Here is a 16,671-nt window from a genome sequence, read left to right on the forward strand (position 1 = left end):
ACTCACATCTTCTCATCTTCAGATGTCGAAACACAACTGTTCCGTTAACCTCATCACCGAAAGAGACAGTACTCGTGGCCACTATTCCTCCTCCTCCTCCTCTTTCTCCATCGGGCCGATCGTCGCCGTTTAACAATCCAATTAATTTTAAACCGATGATCGTCCCGACGCGATAAGTATTGCCCGGTGTAAACAGCGTGGACGACGTCCCTGAACGCTGTACCGTTCGCTGTACCGAGCAGGTCGCGAGGGACGAAAGAGACGACCGAGAGGACGAACGAGACGAGCGTCGACACACGCCGTGCCAACGGAGAGTGGGGTAGCTCCAGAGGGGTCGTAAACGCGGCAGTGCTACACAGAGGGTGAATCTAGCCAACGCTGTCCAACGTAGGCCGGTCGGTAGTATCCGGTTGGTGGTAGTTTGCGCTTCGCGGATGGAAAAGCGTACGGGCGCGAATGCTAATGAGCCTCGGTTTACGGTGAACGGAGTGGACAGAGGGGAATATTCGAAGGGTGAGGATCGTGCACGGGGGATGCGAGACACGGAGGGTCTGTCGGCTACCGAGAGGGACGGAAAGAGGGTAAACGGGGGCGTTATCGAGTAACGCCCACGCGAGCCACGATTGGCCGGCGTCCGAATGGCGTCCTGGGGGACGCGTGGCGTCCCGACGCCGAGCGTCCCGTACTTGGAGGGACGAGCTCCGAGCCGCCTGCGTGCAACCCCCTACGGCGGTCTCGGCCTCGGCGACGAGGTCGACGCGAGCCGCGTCGTCGCGCGAGTCCTCTCCGCGAGTATGGAGCAGCTCGCCCAGTTCGTCTCCAAGAGCTTCGACAACGCGAGCCTTACCGGGGCCGAGCACGCTTGCAGGAACCTCGATCGGCCGCCGTCCGCGAGGATCACCCTAAGTGTCGCGCACCTACTCGGCGATCCAGCGGAGAACGACTCCGGTACGTTCTCCTTTGGTACCGATTGACAACCGGACCTGGTCAACGGATCGTCCACGTGGACCGTTAGGATCTCGAATACGTGACTACGTGTACCTCGAGCTCGGGAGAACTCGATCCAGCCCACGTGTGAAGTGATCCGTCCCTGTGAGATTCGACGAGGTCGATACGAGTATACCTGACGCTTACAGACGGTCGAGATTGGAGGGTAGAGAGCGTTGAACCGATCCTGATACGAAGCTTACCCCACGTAGTGTTCGTTGTTTCTCTACGAGGACCTGGAACACACTGTACCAAGTGCTACCGGGTCGTGAGTAGCCTCTGATGACTGGAGGAAAGGTTCTATGTTGATCTAGTGCCTGTAGTTTCTTCATAAGGACTTGGAAGCACAATGTAAAGTGTTACGAGGTTGCGAGAAGCCTCTGATAACTGGAGGAAGGGTTCTATGTTGGTCTAGTGTCTGTAGTTACTTCACAAGGAGCTGGAGATACAATGTAAAGTGTTACCAGGTTGCGAGTAGCCTCTGATGACTGGAGGAAGGGGTCTATGTTGGTTTAGTGTCTGTAGTTTCTTCACGAGGACCTGGAAACACAATGTAAAGTGTTACCAGGTTGCGAGTAGCCTCTGATGACTGTAGGAAGAGTTCTATGTTGATCTAGTGTCTGTAGTTTCTTCATAAGGAGCTGGAAATACAATGTAAAGTGTTACCAGGTTGCGAGTAGCCTCTAATATCTGGAGGAAGGGTTCTACGTTGGTCTAGTGTCTGTAGTTTCTTCACGAGGACTTGGAAACACAATGTAAAGTGTTACCAGGTTGCGAGTAGCCTCTGATGACTGGAGGAAGGGTTCTACGTTGGTCTAGTGTCTGTAGTTTCTCCACAAGGACCTGGAAACACAATGTAAAGTGTTACTAGGTTACGAGTAGCCTCTGATATCTGGAGGAAGGATTCTACGTTGGTCCAGTGTCTGTAGTTTCTCCACAAGGACCTGGAAACACAATGTAAAGTGTTACCAGGTTGCGAGTAGCCTCTGATATCTGGAGGAAGGATTCTACGTTGGTTTAGTGTCTGTAGTTTCTCTCCGGGGATCGCAAGGTAGCTCCTGATGCGTAGACGAACGCGGTAGACGCGATTGGTGTGTGTGCGTGTGCGTGTGTGTGTGTGAGTGTGTGTGCGTTACACGGTTAAGTGGACCTCGATGATTAAACGTAGAGTATACTGAAATCGATGAGGAATCTTCGGTGCAATAGCGGTCAGATGTCACAGGGATGAAAAAATACAAGGCGTTAATTTGTGTTCGTAGATATTCGGTAATCCAGGTGATTGGTAATCCTAATTGTTGTCATTCTTGTCGTCATTCGCCCGCCGGACGACGTCAACTGCGAACTCGATATCTTCTAGGTCCTCTTAAAAGTTTTCGAGTTATCTCGAGAGTCTTCTCAAGGTCTTCTCAAGCTCTTTACTGGATGTCGACAGATCCGTCTCCGCGATGCTTCCTTCCACAGTCCCTCCGAATCGATAATCGATCGATCCTCGTGCACGAATTCCTTTATTCGTTTCCAAGAATATCGAGTGCACGCACGCAGTGGTTGCTGCTACCTAACTAACGCCAAACACAGTGTACCCTTTCGTTTATCGAATCGTCTAGCAGATCCTGAGAAACGGAATCTCATGAATTTAGAATAGAAGTCTCCATTCCACTTCGTCATACCCGGTCCTCTCGTTCTCGTTCTCGATTACCCTAGACTCTGTCAGGTGAAACGTTCGAACGTATCCTCTTCGTTCACCGCGTACTCTCTTCGTTGTTTCGAGCTCGTCGCCACGAATCATTCGCTGGTATCCATCGTCAGAGTCCTCCTCTCGTTCCCGAAATCTTCTCCCCCCGGTAACGGATCGTCCCATAACGCTCGAGCCGAGAAACTCGTCCGCGAGCCGATGCTCCGAGAACTGATCCGTTCTCCGTGGTGTTCTCCAGATGTCGGCGCGACGACGCGCGAATCCGCTCAGGAGGCGTCGAGCCTCGAGACCAGCGGCGTCGAGGAGCCGCCGTCGCCGGAAGGACGCCTCCAGCCGGAGGATCTGTCCGTCGCGACGAAAACCAAGGAGGTCAAGGACGCTGCTAGCAACGCGGAGAGTCTTCCGCCACTCAAGACACCCGAGCTGAAGCTCTCGGTGAGGAAGCTGCTCGGTTGCAGCCCATCGCCGCCACCGATTTCCAGGGATCGATCACCGAGCCCTGAGAACTGCCTCGAGTTGAAGAGTCAGAGCTCCAGCGACACCAAAACGCCGACGGACGTCAAACTTACGTCACAGGTGGCCAGGTCGTTGATGCAGGGACAGGAGGAGGCCAAAGGTAAGATTTGTCAATTGACACTGTAGAATCTTGGGTAGTTTTCTTCTTCCTCGTCGTTGCTGAGTTTCCTCGCGCGAGCTTGTAATAATAAGGTTCCATGATTATCGTTTTTGGACCTAGAGTGGTCTTTTATTTATTAGTTTGTTCTTGACACTTTAGAATCTCGAGTATTCTTCTTCTTGCTTATCGCTGCTGAGTTTCTCTGCGTGATCTTGTAACAGTAAGGTTTCATAATTATCATTTCTGGACCTAGAATGGTCTTTTATTTATTACTTAGTTTTTTCACGCTCGATGTAAAAGTTCTTTTGTAACACGATCTTTTTAGAGCGTATAAACATTTATAACACTCTAAAAAAATCGTGTTTCAAAATAACGAAACGACTTCCCATACAACCCAACAATTATCGCTGAGTTTCTTTCGCGCTTAATCTTGCAAGATGATACTATTTGACCTCGAGTAGTATTCTTTTACCATACTTTTCGTCGACTTTCTTTCGCGCTTTGTTTAATTTAGTAATGCTTAGTTTACGGTCCGTTCCAATCCTCGCGATTTCGACTCTGAATTTTAAAGCAGTTTCGAGAAAGAAGGGACAATTTTTGTACAGAATTTCGACTATTAAAATTTGCGTAGCCTTTTGCACCAAAGTGGGCCAAAGAATAAAATGCAGCTCGTTCTCTGGCTCCGCGTTATCCGGTGTAGGAAGGTCAGGAACCTCCGACGAATTCGTGGCCCGACACGTATCGTTCGAGGGTTCGATCTTCGTTTATAATTCAGCACGTCGTCCAATAAAGCTCAGAAGTGATTGGGAATAGCTGACCGTTCGCAACGTAACGATCACCGACCTCTGGTTTTACCCACACGTCGAGTCGACTTCAATAACCGGCGCACAGCACCACTTGCGCTTTTCTTCCGCCACGTCATTTCTCTTTCCCGGATGAAAACCCAACCGACGTCGATTAGAGCTTCCGGAACGTTGCTTGAGCCTTGTTCTTGATTGTATTACACAGTTAGGTTACCTACTTCCGTTTGCGTGGCGAAGACCTAACGGTTCCTTCCAGTATGGAGGAATATTACTCGATTAACGATCGTCGAAATGTGGTTTAAAATTCGAAAATAGATTCTACACGATTGTAACAATTGAAAAAGTAGTCTCCGTGGGTTCGTTGCGTTGTTAAAGTAGGCATAAATAATCGAGATAGGTATCGAAATTGTAGAATCTTTACCAAGATAGTACAATGCTTAGAGATACTTTGTGGGAAGATTTCAGTCGAATCGAAGTTGTAGAATCTTTACAAAAATAGTACAATGCTCAGAAATACTTTGTGGGAAGATTTCAGTCAAATCGAGATTGTAGAATCTTTACAAAAATAGTACAACGCTTAGAAATACTTTGTGGGAAGATTTCAGTCGAATATAAATTGTAGAATCTTTACCAAGATAGTGCAATACTTAGAGATACTTTGTGGGAAGATTTCAGTCGAATCGAGATAGGTATCGCAATTGTAGAATTATTACCCAAATAGTGCAATGCTTAGAGATACTTTGTGGGAAAATTTCAGTCGAATCGAGATAAATAAAGTTTAACCCTTTGGACTCGAGAGGAGATCCTCGCTCGTCACCTAATTCAGTATACTATTTTCCATCCAGGAAAACTTCATGGTGATGGAATTCAAATTGGAATTTAAATATTATGTTTTTGTAGATTGTAAACGTACCTATGCGAAGTATATAAAAATGTGATTAATTTTACGACTTAAAGGATTTTTTCAAGCCGTCGGTTTCTGATAAGAAGCATCGAGTTTGAAGGATTAATAAAGTCTAATTTTTAACTCTGTTACTCGTCCAAGGATCGATACCGATATATAAAGTATAATAAATTTCATTTCAATATCCTAGTAACGTTTCGTATATTGAAAACATTTCGTTCCCGAAAATTTATTCCGACCCATTTTAAACACAGCGTCCAAGTCTTCGGGGAAACAATTAACGTTCGAAATTAATTATTTCCTTTACCGTATCACGGTTCTCCGACTATTTCGTCGTTCTCGTGTATCAAGGGGATATATAGACCGGGAAAAATGGGGAATTTTCCGAGTTCTTGATTATGATTTCTTTCGAATCTTAAGCAAGTAGAGTAAGCAAGTAGAGAAAGACGATCCTCGAGAAAAAGAATCGTTTTGTATACGTTTGGTTCATACTTCGACAATTTTATTCGAATTTTTTCAACGAACGTAAAAATTTCAAAAGTTCGAAACGATTGTTCGCCGGTTAATAAAAAATGCAATGGACGACCTAGAAAAATGGGAAATTTCCCGAATTCTCGATTACGATTCCTTTCGAATCTTAAGCAAGAAGAGTACCAACGAAGAAGAATCATTTTGTATACGTTTGGTTGATACTTCGACAATTTTATTCGAATTTTTTCAACGAACGTAAAAATTTCAAAAGTTCGAAACGATTGTTCGCCGGTTAATAAAAAATACAATCGACGACCTAGAAAAATGGGAAATTTCCCGAGTTCTCGATTACGATTCCTTTCGAATCTTAAGCAAGAAGAGTACCAACGAAAAAGAATCACTTTATATACGTTTGGTTGATACTTCGACAATTTTATTCGAATTTTTTCAACGGACGTAAAAATTTCGAAACGGTTGTTCGCCGGATGTAACGGACAAGAGGGACTGGCGCGATTCGAAACGCGGGGCTCGTCGATAAAAAATGCAATCGACGACCGGGAGTTACATACGCCCGACGAAATTGAATCCAAAGAGGACAGACGGGGGCTAGCGGGCAAATGAAAATCGCGTTAAAAACTGACGCGTTCAAGTAACGCCACGCACGCTCCTCGCCGCGATAACTCGGCGTCTATTGCGGCCGTGGCTCGCATGAATTTATGGTTTAATATGCGGCCCGCCGCGTTAGTTGTGTACGCCCCCCTAACACACAGTGCTCCCAGGATGAGCAGAGAGGGGCTCTCGTCCTCTTCTTCGCTCTTTCGCCTCTATCTCTCGGGGGCCCATAACTTTTCCCGATTAAGCGCAAATCAAAAAGCAATCTGCCCGGCCGGCAGCCATCGGACGCCGCGAAGTAAAACCATAAATAACCGCGAGTTGAAGAAGCGAGGATCGGTTCACGGTTCGCGCTGGATTCTTTCCTTACCGAGGAACCGCGACTCGAGTTCACTTCTTTTCTTACGCGAATTCAACCGAGACTTCTCGTTTCTCTCGAGCAATGCTCCAAAAGTCGTTAATCCTTTGCGAACGTGTGAAAATCTTTGTCAGGTGAAGTTACAAGAGTGTGACGATTTCGAAATATTCAACCCTTCTTTCGAGAGGAGACGTTGTTCCTCCAGTTTAGTATTAGTCTGAATATATTTTCTTTTTTAATTTTTCTTCCAATAAATCGACATTAAGTATTTGTTAAGAGTGTTTTTAGAGTAATATTTAAAATGTGACGATTTCGAAATATTCAACCTTTCTTTCAAGAGGAAAGCAAGACGTTTCTCGAGTTTACTATTAGTTTGAATATTTTTTTCAATTTTCCTTCCAATAAATAGAGGTTTGATATTTTTTAATTTACCGTACGTGTCTCTTTAAATGCAAAACAATTTTTTACTCTTCGTATATCGTTGTCGGTAACTTACTACGTACGATCAAAGACGAGAACGATTCCACGTAGGTACGAATTCTCGAAAAATGGTGGAGCGAGTTTGTATTCGTGAAACGTAACGCGAAAAGAAATTTCAGGGAGGCACATAAATATCGCGAAACATTTAGCTCGGTCTTCTAACGCGGTAATTCTCCTGGCCCGTCGCCATGACTCAAAAACTTACACCCCCGAAGGGCCGTAAACATGCGAGCGAAGGCTCTGACCAGGGGTCAGTGCGATATCGCGAGAGGAAAACGCGCGCGTGAAAATGGATCGAGGAGGTCGGACGACGCCGGGTGAGATCGACGCCAAGTCAGGCAAAGTGGCTGCTCGAGGAAGTCGTGGTGATCTACTGCGACACTCGGTACTCTCTTTCAAAGATATTTCTTACGTTACGGCGGACCGTAGTTCTTTTCCGTGAGAAATATCGTACCATCTTTCCGTGACAGGTGTTTTGTTGCAATCGTTCACACCGTTGAGGAGAACGCGCGTTGAATATCAACACGTCGATCGGTGTCGTTACGACGACAAGAATTGACAAAAGATTCGACGACAAGAATTGACAAGAGATTCGACGACAACAATTGACAAAAGATTCAACGACAAGAATTGACAAGAGATTCCTCGTTGACGATCTTGGATAGTAGTTCGTGTAACATTTATACACGGTGGAAAATATTCCAGTTGTAATATTGCTCTCGTCTTGCGAACGTCCAAGTAAAATGTAAAGAATCATATCAGGGTCTTAAAGCTGAGGTTAACGAAGTGGTGGGGGAGCGCTCCGGTGACCTTGAGCAGCCAATTGATTCCTCCTGGACTTTTACATACGAAACAAATACTCGAAAATCCTTCCCCCTTGAACGCTTGGCGTGAAATTATCCCCGGTAAGGGGATAATTTCACGCGTTTCTTTATCTCCTCCTAGGAGGAATTAACACCGTTCGCGAGGATGTAACAACGAAAAGGTCCCCGATCCTTTTTATCGGTTCAAGCTTCGTACCGGGTTACTCACGAGGTCGATTGTGTGCCATATGCAGTTACAGCATACGCGACAAACTGCCAAGGGGCTCAAGCGGGGTCGTCTCGGCCGCTTTTATACGCCTAATGGCTGCGATATCTCGACCCGTCCCGCGTAGGGGGGGAAAAATACAGGGACGATCACCGAGATCGAGGGTGGTGCACGAACGGGTGGACGAGGGTGGTTTGACTGGATCAGGCCAAGAGGGCAGCGCTCTTAGTAATCGAATTAGCGCCCCTCGTGTCCGAGTGTGATTGCTTCGGGTTTTCCACTAGGGTTCCACGGCCACTTTCTCTCCTTATCCTTCTCGCGTTTCATTCCTCGCTTCGAGACGCGATACTGGCCATCGAACGACGAGTTCGCACCTACGGAACCGTAGATCCTTCCAAACTGCGAAGTACACTGCTCGTTTACAAAGTTTCGCAGCCTTTGGAGAGATTTCCAAATTTCACGGAATGGAAGGTGTTCAATCTACTTGATTTTCGGTGGTAGATTTCAGAATCGTGGAATGTTTCATACAAGTTGCAGAATTGTTGACAAAGTAGAAATTACCTGGGTATTTTGTCGGAAGATTAGATCCAAGAGGGAAGGCTCCTTTGGTCGAGAGAACTCGTCAAATTTTAAGGGATCGAGATTTAGAGGTAGGTATTGAAATTGTAGAATCGGTACCAAAGTAGTCGCATTGCTTAGAGATACTTTGTGGGAAGATTTCAGTCGAATCGAGATTGTAGAATCTTTACCAAGGTAGTGGAATGCTTAGAAATACTTTGTGGGAAGATTTCAGTCGAATCGAGATTGTAGAATCTTTACCAAGGTAGTGGAATGCTTAGAAATACTTTGTGGGAAGATTTCAGTCGAATTGAAGTTCTAGAATCTTTACAAAAATAGTACAATGCTTAGAGATACTTTGTGGGAAGATTTCAGTCGAATATAAATTGTAGAATCTTTACCAAGGTAGTGCAATGCTTAGAAATACTTTGTGGGAAGATTTCAGTCGAATCGAGATTGTAGAATCTTTACAAAAACAATACAATGCTTAGAAATACTTTGTGGGAAGATTTCAGTCGAATCGAAATTATAGAATCTTTATCAAAATAGTGGTAATGCTCAGAAATACTTTGTAGGAAGATTTCAGTCGAATCGAAGTTGTAGAATCTTTACAAAAATAGTACAATGCTTAGAAATACTTTGTGGGAAGATTTCAGTCGAATCGAAATTATAGAATCTTTATCAAAATAGTGGCAATGCTCAGAAATACTTTGTGGGAAGATTTCAGTCGAATCGAAGTTGTAGAATCTTTACAAAAATAGTACAATGCTTAGAAATACTTTGTGGGAAGATTTCAGTCGAATCGAAGTTGTAGAATCTTTACAAAAATAGTACAATGCTTAGAAATACTTTGTGGGAAGATTTCAGTCGAATCGAAATTATAGAATCTTTACCAAAATAGTACAATGCTTAGAAATACTTTGTGGGAAGATGTCAGTCGAATCGAGATAGGTATCGAAATCGTAGAATCTTTACCAAAATAGTACAATGCCTAAAGATATTTCTGGGAAGATTTCAATCGAATCGAAATTGTAGAATCTCTACCAAAATAGTGGCAATACCCAGAGATACTTTGTGGGAAGATTTCAATCGAATCGAAAGAAAGGGATCCTCGGGCGTGAAAACAATCGGCCATAGAATTCGCGGGAGTTAAAGCAACGAGAATTCGAAACGCGCGATCGAATTGTCGTTAAATTGATCAACCACGCGCGGTATGCGACGAGAGAAGGGTAAAGAGAGAGACAGAGTGAGAGAGAACTAGGACGTGAGACGAAGTGGGATTCAGGGGCGGTGAAAACGAATTGGGGGGGGGGGGGGGAAATTTGATGATAAAGGGGCGCGGATGACTGAAACGAGAATGGGTCTGAAAACCACGCGAGTTATTTCGCTAGGAGGGGTTTTAAACCGCTGTACATATGGATGCGGGCTTCGCTCTGCCAGGGCTCCGATTGGATTACGTAGGTATGCGTTAATTGATTAAAGCGCAATACTACGTCGTCATCGCGGGCGCATCCGGCTGTCCTTGTAATTTCTCCGCGTTTTAATCGGGACTGTCCCACTTTTCTTTTTTTTTTGTCATCCCCGTTATGATTTTCCCGATTTGCTTTTCCACGTTTTCGTCCCCGCTCAGCGTGCTTCGCTATTTTTCCTCTTTTTTTTTCTCTGCCACCCGTTCCGTTTCCAACGATTTGCAATTTGCCAGGGGATCCCCCTGCCCCGCGCACGGATAAATGAAACACCGTGCAAATGGAACGCGGAGTTTGTAAATATTAACTTTTTTCTTTCGGTTAATTGACGCGACTAGCGCGACGGAAGGCCCTTGGGATTATTTTTTGGGAATGTTGGAAATTTAACAGTGGACGAATTGTAAAAATCCGCATGAATCCAACCTAGCAGAGATATCATCGAAAGTGACCGTAATGGCGACGTGACCGGTGATTACTCAAATCTCGAGAAAATCTTTTAAGTGGTAAAATTAATCTGAAATGGAACATTTTTATATACTTTGCATGCGTAAGTTTACAATCTACAAAAACGTAATATTTAAATTCCAATTTGAATTCCAAACCACCAAGTTTTCCTGGATGGAAAATAGTATACTGAATTAGGTGACGAGCGAGGATCTCCTCTCGAGTCCAAAGGGTTAAACTTTATTTATCTCAATTCGACCGAAATTTTCCCACAAAGTATCTCTAAGCATTGCACTATCTTGTTAAAGATTCTACAATTTCGATTCGACTGAAACCTTCCCACAAAGTATCTCTAAGCATTGCACTATCTTGGTAAAGATTCTACAATCTCAATACCTATCTCGATTATTTATGCGTACTTTGTCAGCGTAACAAACCCACAGAGACTACTTTCTCGATTGTTACAATCGCGTAGAATCTATTTTCGAATTTTAAACCACGTTTCGACGAAGATCGTTAATCAACTAATATTCCTCCGTACTAGAATGAACCGTTACGTCTTCTCTACGCAAACGGAAGAAGGTAACCTCCCTTAAAGTCCAAAGGGTCACCCAAACTCTTGTAAATTTGAACATGCGTGAAAACGCGACCGAACGTTCGACAAGGTCGTAAGGAATTCATCTTTACGAAACTTTGGTGAACAGATGCAGGGAGCCAAGAGGGGTTGATCAAGGTGACGATCGGTAAAAGAGGGAGAAACGAGAGGGAGAGGGTAGGTACGGGGGTCGTCGAGAAGGAGAGCAACAGAGGATGCCGAAAAGATGGGGACGGGGTAACTAACGACCCCGTATAAGACTGCGTAGCTCACCACTTTGCTAAATTATATAAATCACATCCCCTTCGTCAAGGGCTCTTACGCGAGACGCTTAATCCACCCTCTTCGCTCCCCCCTCGCCGGTTCGCCGGAAGCAACGTACCGGATCTCTTCGAGTTCCCATCGGCAACACCTCCAAGAGTTGTACGGCAGTTACTTTGCATTAAGCGGCCATTAATTAAATCGTATACCCGTTAATTATACGGGCGTCTCTTTAACTCGCGGCGGTACTTGCGGCTCGTTTGCGCTCGGACGACCGATCGCTTCGTCGAGTTCTTTCACATCGCGAGGACCTCGACCAGAACGATTACACGGGCACACGATCGTCCTTTGATGACTCTTTCAACTTTTTATCGCATCCTTTAAAGCTACGAGCGCCCCGACGACGAGCTCGACGTTACTTTAAGTAATCGTTCCCTTTTCCGAGTTGTACACGCACAGGTCTTCGCGATACGATTAAGACGAGACGGTGTCGATCGTAGTTGGCACGAGTTTGAATTTTGCAAATTTACAGCCGGGTCGTCGTTTCCTCGGTCTACCTTGTTTGATCTTTCACGAGACTCTTTCGATGTTTACCGAGAAGAAGCACCGCGGGGAAGATCAATTTTACGAGAAACGAGAAACGCGAGACGCATTCGGAGCGGGGTGGGGGAGTCTCTAATGTCGACTAATTGAAAAGTTCTCCACGTTGCGCGATTTGAATAAGATTCTCGTAAAGGACCGGAATTTATGTTGATGCCGGCCAGACCGGAAGAAATGACCTGTGAAGAAATCGGAGAGATTAATTCGAAATCTTCCTCGTGGCCGTGTTCACCCGCGAGTGAGTTATCACCTACTCGTAAATTAATCCGGGCGAAAACTTCGAATCATCCGCAATATTCGTAGTATAACCTTTCGTTCGGGTCGAAATGCGAGAAATTGACCAAAGCTGCTCGATTTTTGGTGGTTTGAATTGTTTTTAACGTATTGTAGGTTCGAATTGCCGGAACAGCGGAAACGGAAACGGCAAGCAGAGAAGATCACGGACGAACTTCACGTTGGAACAGCTGGCCGAGCTGGAGAGGCTGTTCGACGAGACGCATTACCCTGACGCGTTCATGAGGGAAGAACTCAGCCAGAGACTCGGATTGAGCGAGGCGAGGGTTCAAGTCTGGTTTCAAAATCGACGCGCCAAGTGTCGCAAACACGAAAGTCAATTGCACAAAGGTGCGTCCAGTAAGAGACTTTTGTTTAAATCTGATACCGATCGTCCTTTAGCTTCGATTCCGGGGCAAATATCTTCTACAGAGTTACAGAGATTGTGGTGACGCTATCTTCTATATTTCTATGGGTGATCTCGAACCGAGAAGCGACGAAAGCTTCTTCTCGACCTGCTACCAACTATCCTTTAACTCTGTTGAAAATTCCAAGGGTTATAGGCAGACTGGTACTCTACTCTTTCTGACAAAAACCTCTTCTCGACCTGCTATCCTTCAACTTTACGAAAGTTACACAGATTATAGACTGGTACACTACTCTAACAAAAATATTCTTTAACCTACTATTCTCTATCCTTTAGCTCTATGAAAGTTTCAAGGGTTATAGGCAGACTAGTACACTACTCTTCTCGACCTGCTATCTTTCAACTCTATGAAAGTTACACGTGTTAAAGACAGACTGGTACACTACTCTCTCTAACAAAAACCTCCTCTCGACCTGCTACCAACTATCCTTCAACTCTATGAAAGTTACACAGATTAAAGACAGACTAGTACTCTAACAAAACTCTTCTCTCAACCTACTATTCTCTATCCTTTAGCTCTATGGAAGTTACAAGGGTTATAGGCAGACTGATACACTACTCTCTCTAACAGAAACCTTCTCTCAACCTACTATCCTCTATCTTTTAGCTCTAACGAACGCTACAGGGGTTAAAGACAAACTGGTACACTATTCTCTCTAACAAAAACCTCCTCTCGACCTGCTACTATCTATCCTTCAACTCTATGAAAGTTACACAGGTTAAAAACAGATTCTTCTCTAAAAAAAACTCTTCTCTAAACCTACTATCCTCTATCCTTCAATTCTACAAAAGTTACACGGGTTAAAAACAAACTGGTACTCCAACAAAAATCCTCTCTAACCCTATTACCCTCTATCCTTCAGCTCCATCGAAAGCCACAAGAGTTGTAGGTAAACCGGTACTGTCACTACCCTCAACCTTCAGTTTCTACAGAGGAACCAAAAATAAACAAAAACCTCTTAGTCTACCACCACGATCCTTAATCTTCCTCCACCACCGTCCACCATGAATCCACGAGCGAAACGTATCCTCGAAAGTTACAGGAGTAGCAGGTGGACTGGTGCTGGCACCACGTAGCCCTCCGACCAGCTTGGAGCCTTGTCGAGTGGCACCGTACCTGCCGGCGTTGAGGTTGCATCCCCCGATGCAAGGTGCCGGAGGGAACGTAACCGGGGTAGCAGGTTCTGCCTTCGATCCAGCAGTCCTTCATTACGCGGCAGCAGGGGGACTTTTCTGTCTGCCACCTCCACCGCCTCCACCGCCACCGAGCTCGAGTCATCCGCATCCTCATCCACTGAGTCTGGCGGCTTCTCTGGCCGCTGCGGCGGCTCGTTCCAAGAACAGCAGCATCGCGGACCTCAGGCTGAAGGCCAGACGACACCAGGAGGCGTTGGGTCTGGACAGGCCCGCGTAAGAGCGACTGGCCCCGCGAAGACCTCGGAACACGTCCGAACTCGGTGTCCAGACTCTTGGATATTAAGGGACGCTATTAACACCGTTCTCGTGTTGCACGGTGGTGAGTATGGACGCTGCGGAGATACACGTTTCTCTCTACTTCTGCTCTGTTCTTAGATCTCGAACTCGCGCGCGGTGAACGTTTTCTTAATTCTCGGTAAGGGTTTCTTCCCTTCCCTGTTACTGAAGCGTAACAGTCGGAGCGCTTCACGAGAGTTACAAAACGATTGGACACTGTCCCAGATACGTTCTCTGTGAACTGTAGAACCGTTTCCGCGAGTCCAAGGATCGGTACGATCGGTTGATCGGAGCGACTCACCACCGTTGCCGAGCGTATCATCATTGAATGGAACACCTACGGTGACTCCGAGAGGGAAACGTTTGGTTTTCTGTTGTCGAGTGTTCCTGAAGTCTGATCGGTTCTAACGAACGATATTCAAAGCAGGGAATTTTCCAAGGATATCGCCCTCTCGGTTTCTTCGTGAAATAACAATCACGACGGCAGTTTTCGCCCCGTTCGGCGTGTCTTTCTTCTCGTTTCGATTCTACGTACGTTCGCGTCGTCGTCCAACCGCCTGAACGATTTCTACGAACACTCGTCAACGAGATGGCTCGGTCAGCTCGTGCGGACACTCGCGTACGCGATGTACAAACGGAGAGTCAATGTGTATAAAGTGAACTATTTCGGGAGACGTCTGTATTATACATGATTATATTATATATAAATAGTCGAGGGTCAGTAGTTGTTCGGCTTGAAACTTAACGACGATCAATCCACGTGGTGCTTGTCGAAACGCGACGGATTCGTTCGCTTGTACTTTGTTCAAATGGTTCGCGCGAACTGTGTGCGAGGAGAACCAGACGAATGGACCACGATCGACTTTCGAGTCCCCTCGAGATTCTCTCGTCCGCGGGAATAGTTGACGATAAATAAAATTACCAACACGTGGAAAATTCGTGTGTAAAATCGGTCGACGTCGAACTCCATTCAACCAGAGAGCTCCTCCGAGTGTCACGGGAATGAACATTGTGCAGGTGCAGCGAACTCGTAAGGCTGTTCACGGGTACCCAATTGTCAATCTGTATACTATTAGCTTTAAAATATATAAACTTGAATCTTCAACGAGTACTGGTTCCTTTATTGCGTTACACCCTGACGAAAGTATCAAATTTTGCGGGGGAGAAAAAAATACAGTTTAAAATCACCGAGAGTCCCCCGTTAACGAAAGTAAGTAAAAACAATAACAAGAGTCTGTTCAAGAATTCCTACAACGTATCCCCGTATAGTATACCCGTGACATTTTACGAATCATTTTTAACGACGGTGAAACTTAAAATTTATTCCAAGACTACCTATTAAAAAATATTGATATTAGAAATTTCTCCCTGACGTAAAAATACCTTTGATACAAGCATAATTAATTACCAAAAACTTATCTCAAATGTTTGTACATTCTGAAAAAATTATATTTCGTTTTCACCAAAAAAAGAAACGAAGAACCCAATACCTGGGGAGAAAGCTTGAAGCTTCGCGAAGAAAAGAGTAGAAATCCCAACGCTCGCGCGAACACAATCGTAATGGCGCCCGGGGGACGAGCGGGGTAACGCGATTAGGTGGCACGGCACTGGCGGAACGATTCGGTCGGCTTGATTTATCCGTGTACCGAGGCGTTATTGCATTAGCGCCCCGACGACGATGCCGACGCTGGCCAACGTCCCGGGGGCGGTTCGGGATCGGCATCGCCGCGAGGACGCCTCGTGAGAGAGAACACCGAAAGTCCTCCGGCCAGTCTGTCCACCCAGCCGTGAATCATCCCCAAGAATTATGTCTTGGACGGTGTTGCCGGGACGCGCGATTTGTCCAAAGCTCGAGAGTCGAGCCGGATCCGCGATTTAACTGGGTAAAGCTTCGCGAGTCGTGAAAAAGTGGCTGTCCGGGGATAATAACTTCCTGCTGGATAATAACGCAGCCAATTCGCCAAACAGATTCGCATAATATTTACCGTTCGTGTTCGTTGCAATTTCACTTCGAACCGGGACGAACTAGTCCCAACTCCCGAACCGTGGTACACATCGATTTCAAATTTCCCGCGCGGTTACGTTCCGTGGTTCGCGCTCGAGTGAACCCCGGATATCGAAGCTATTGGGCTGGTCGGAAAGTGATTTACAAAATGGAGGATATGTAATTTAATAAATCGTTTATATGCTCTAAAAGAAATCGTGTTTCATTTTCACCAGACAAATACGATAATAACTTTTCGAACAACCCAATAATTTCACTTTGGTCCTTTTCTTCCCATAGAAATTAATTCGAGCCGATTAAGTATCTATCGGAACATTTTGATTAAAAAATTAGAAAAACAGTGCCAGAGACTCGCCTTCTGTTCACTCGGTAGCTTCTGTGTCTAATTCATGTTTCATTTTCATTAGAAAAAAATGATAATGACTTTTCGAACAACCCAATAGTTTCACTTTGATCCTTTTCTTCCCATAGAAATTAATTCGAACTAATTAAGTACCTATCGGAACATTTTTATTAAAAAATTAGAAAAACAGTGCCAGAGACGTTCTGTACACTCGGTAGCTTCTGCGTCTAATTCAGACGAGTTTCACCCCGGTTAGTGTACACACTGCTCAAT

The 16,671-nt window shown here is 45.4% G+C and overlaps 1 protein-coding gene across 1 annotated transcript; it reads left to right on the forward strand.

Annotated features, from left to right (window-relative positions):
* The first annotated feature begins 794 nt into the window (after positions 1-794).
* LOC143145863 (short stature homeobox protein 2) lies at positions 795-13,991 on the forward strand. The gene is made up of 4 exons (XM_076309640.1): positions 795-948; positions 2,919-3,296; positions 12,268-12,501; positions 13,621-13,991. Exons 1-4 carry the CDS (start codon positions 795-797, stop codon positions 13,989-13,991), a joined length of 1,137 nt encoding a protein of 378 aa, XP_076165755.1.
* The last annotated feature ends 2,680 nt before the right edge of the window (positions 13,992-16,671 follow it).

Source organism: Ptiloglossa arizonensis, chromosome 4 (assembly GCF_051014685.1).
Source record: "Ptiloglossa arizonensis isolate GNS036 chromosome 4, iyPtiAriz1_principal, whole genome shotgun sequence".
Lineage (NCBI taxonomy): Eukaryota > Metazoa > Arthropoda > Insecta > Hymenoptera > Colletidae > Ptiloglossa > Ptiloglossa arizonensis.

Coding starts and splice junctions, on each gene's coding strand:
- LOC143145863 (XM_076309640.1), top strand. CDS start 795: ATGGAGCAGCTCGCCCAGTTCGTCTCCAAGAGCTTCGACAACGCGAGC. Junction 949..2,918: donor TCCAGCGGAGAACGACTCCG/GTACGTTCTCCT, acceptor GGTGTTCTCCAG/ATGTCGGCGCGACGACGCGC. Junction 3,297..12,267: donor GGGACAGGAGGAGGCCAAAG/GTAAGATTTGTC, acceptor AACGTATTGTAG/GTTCGAATTGCCGGAACAGC.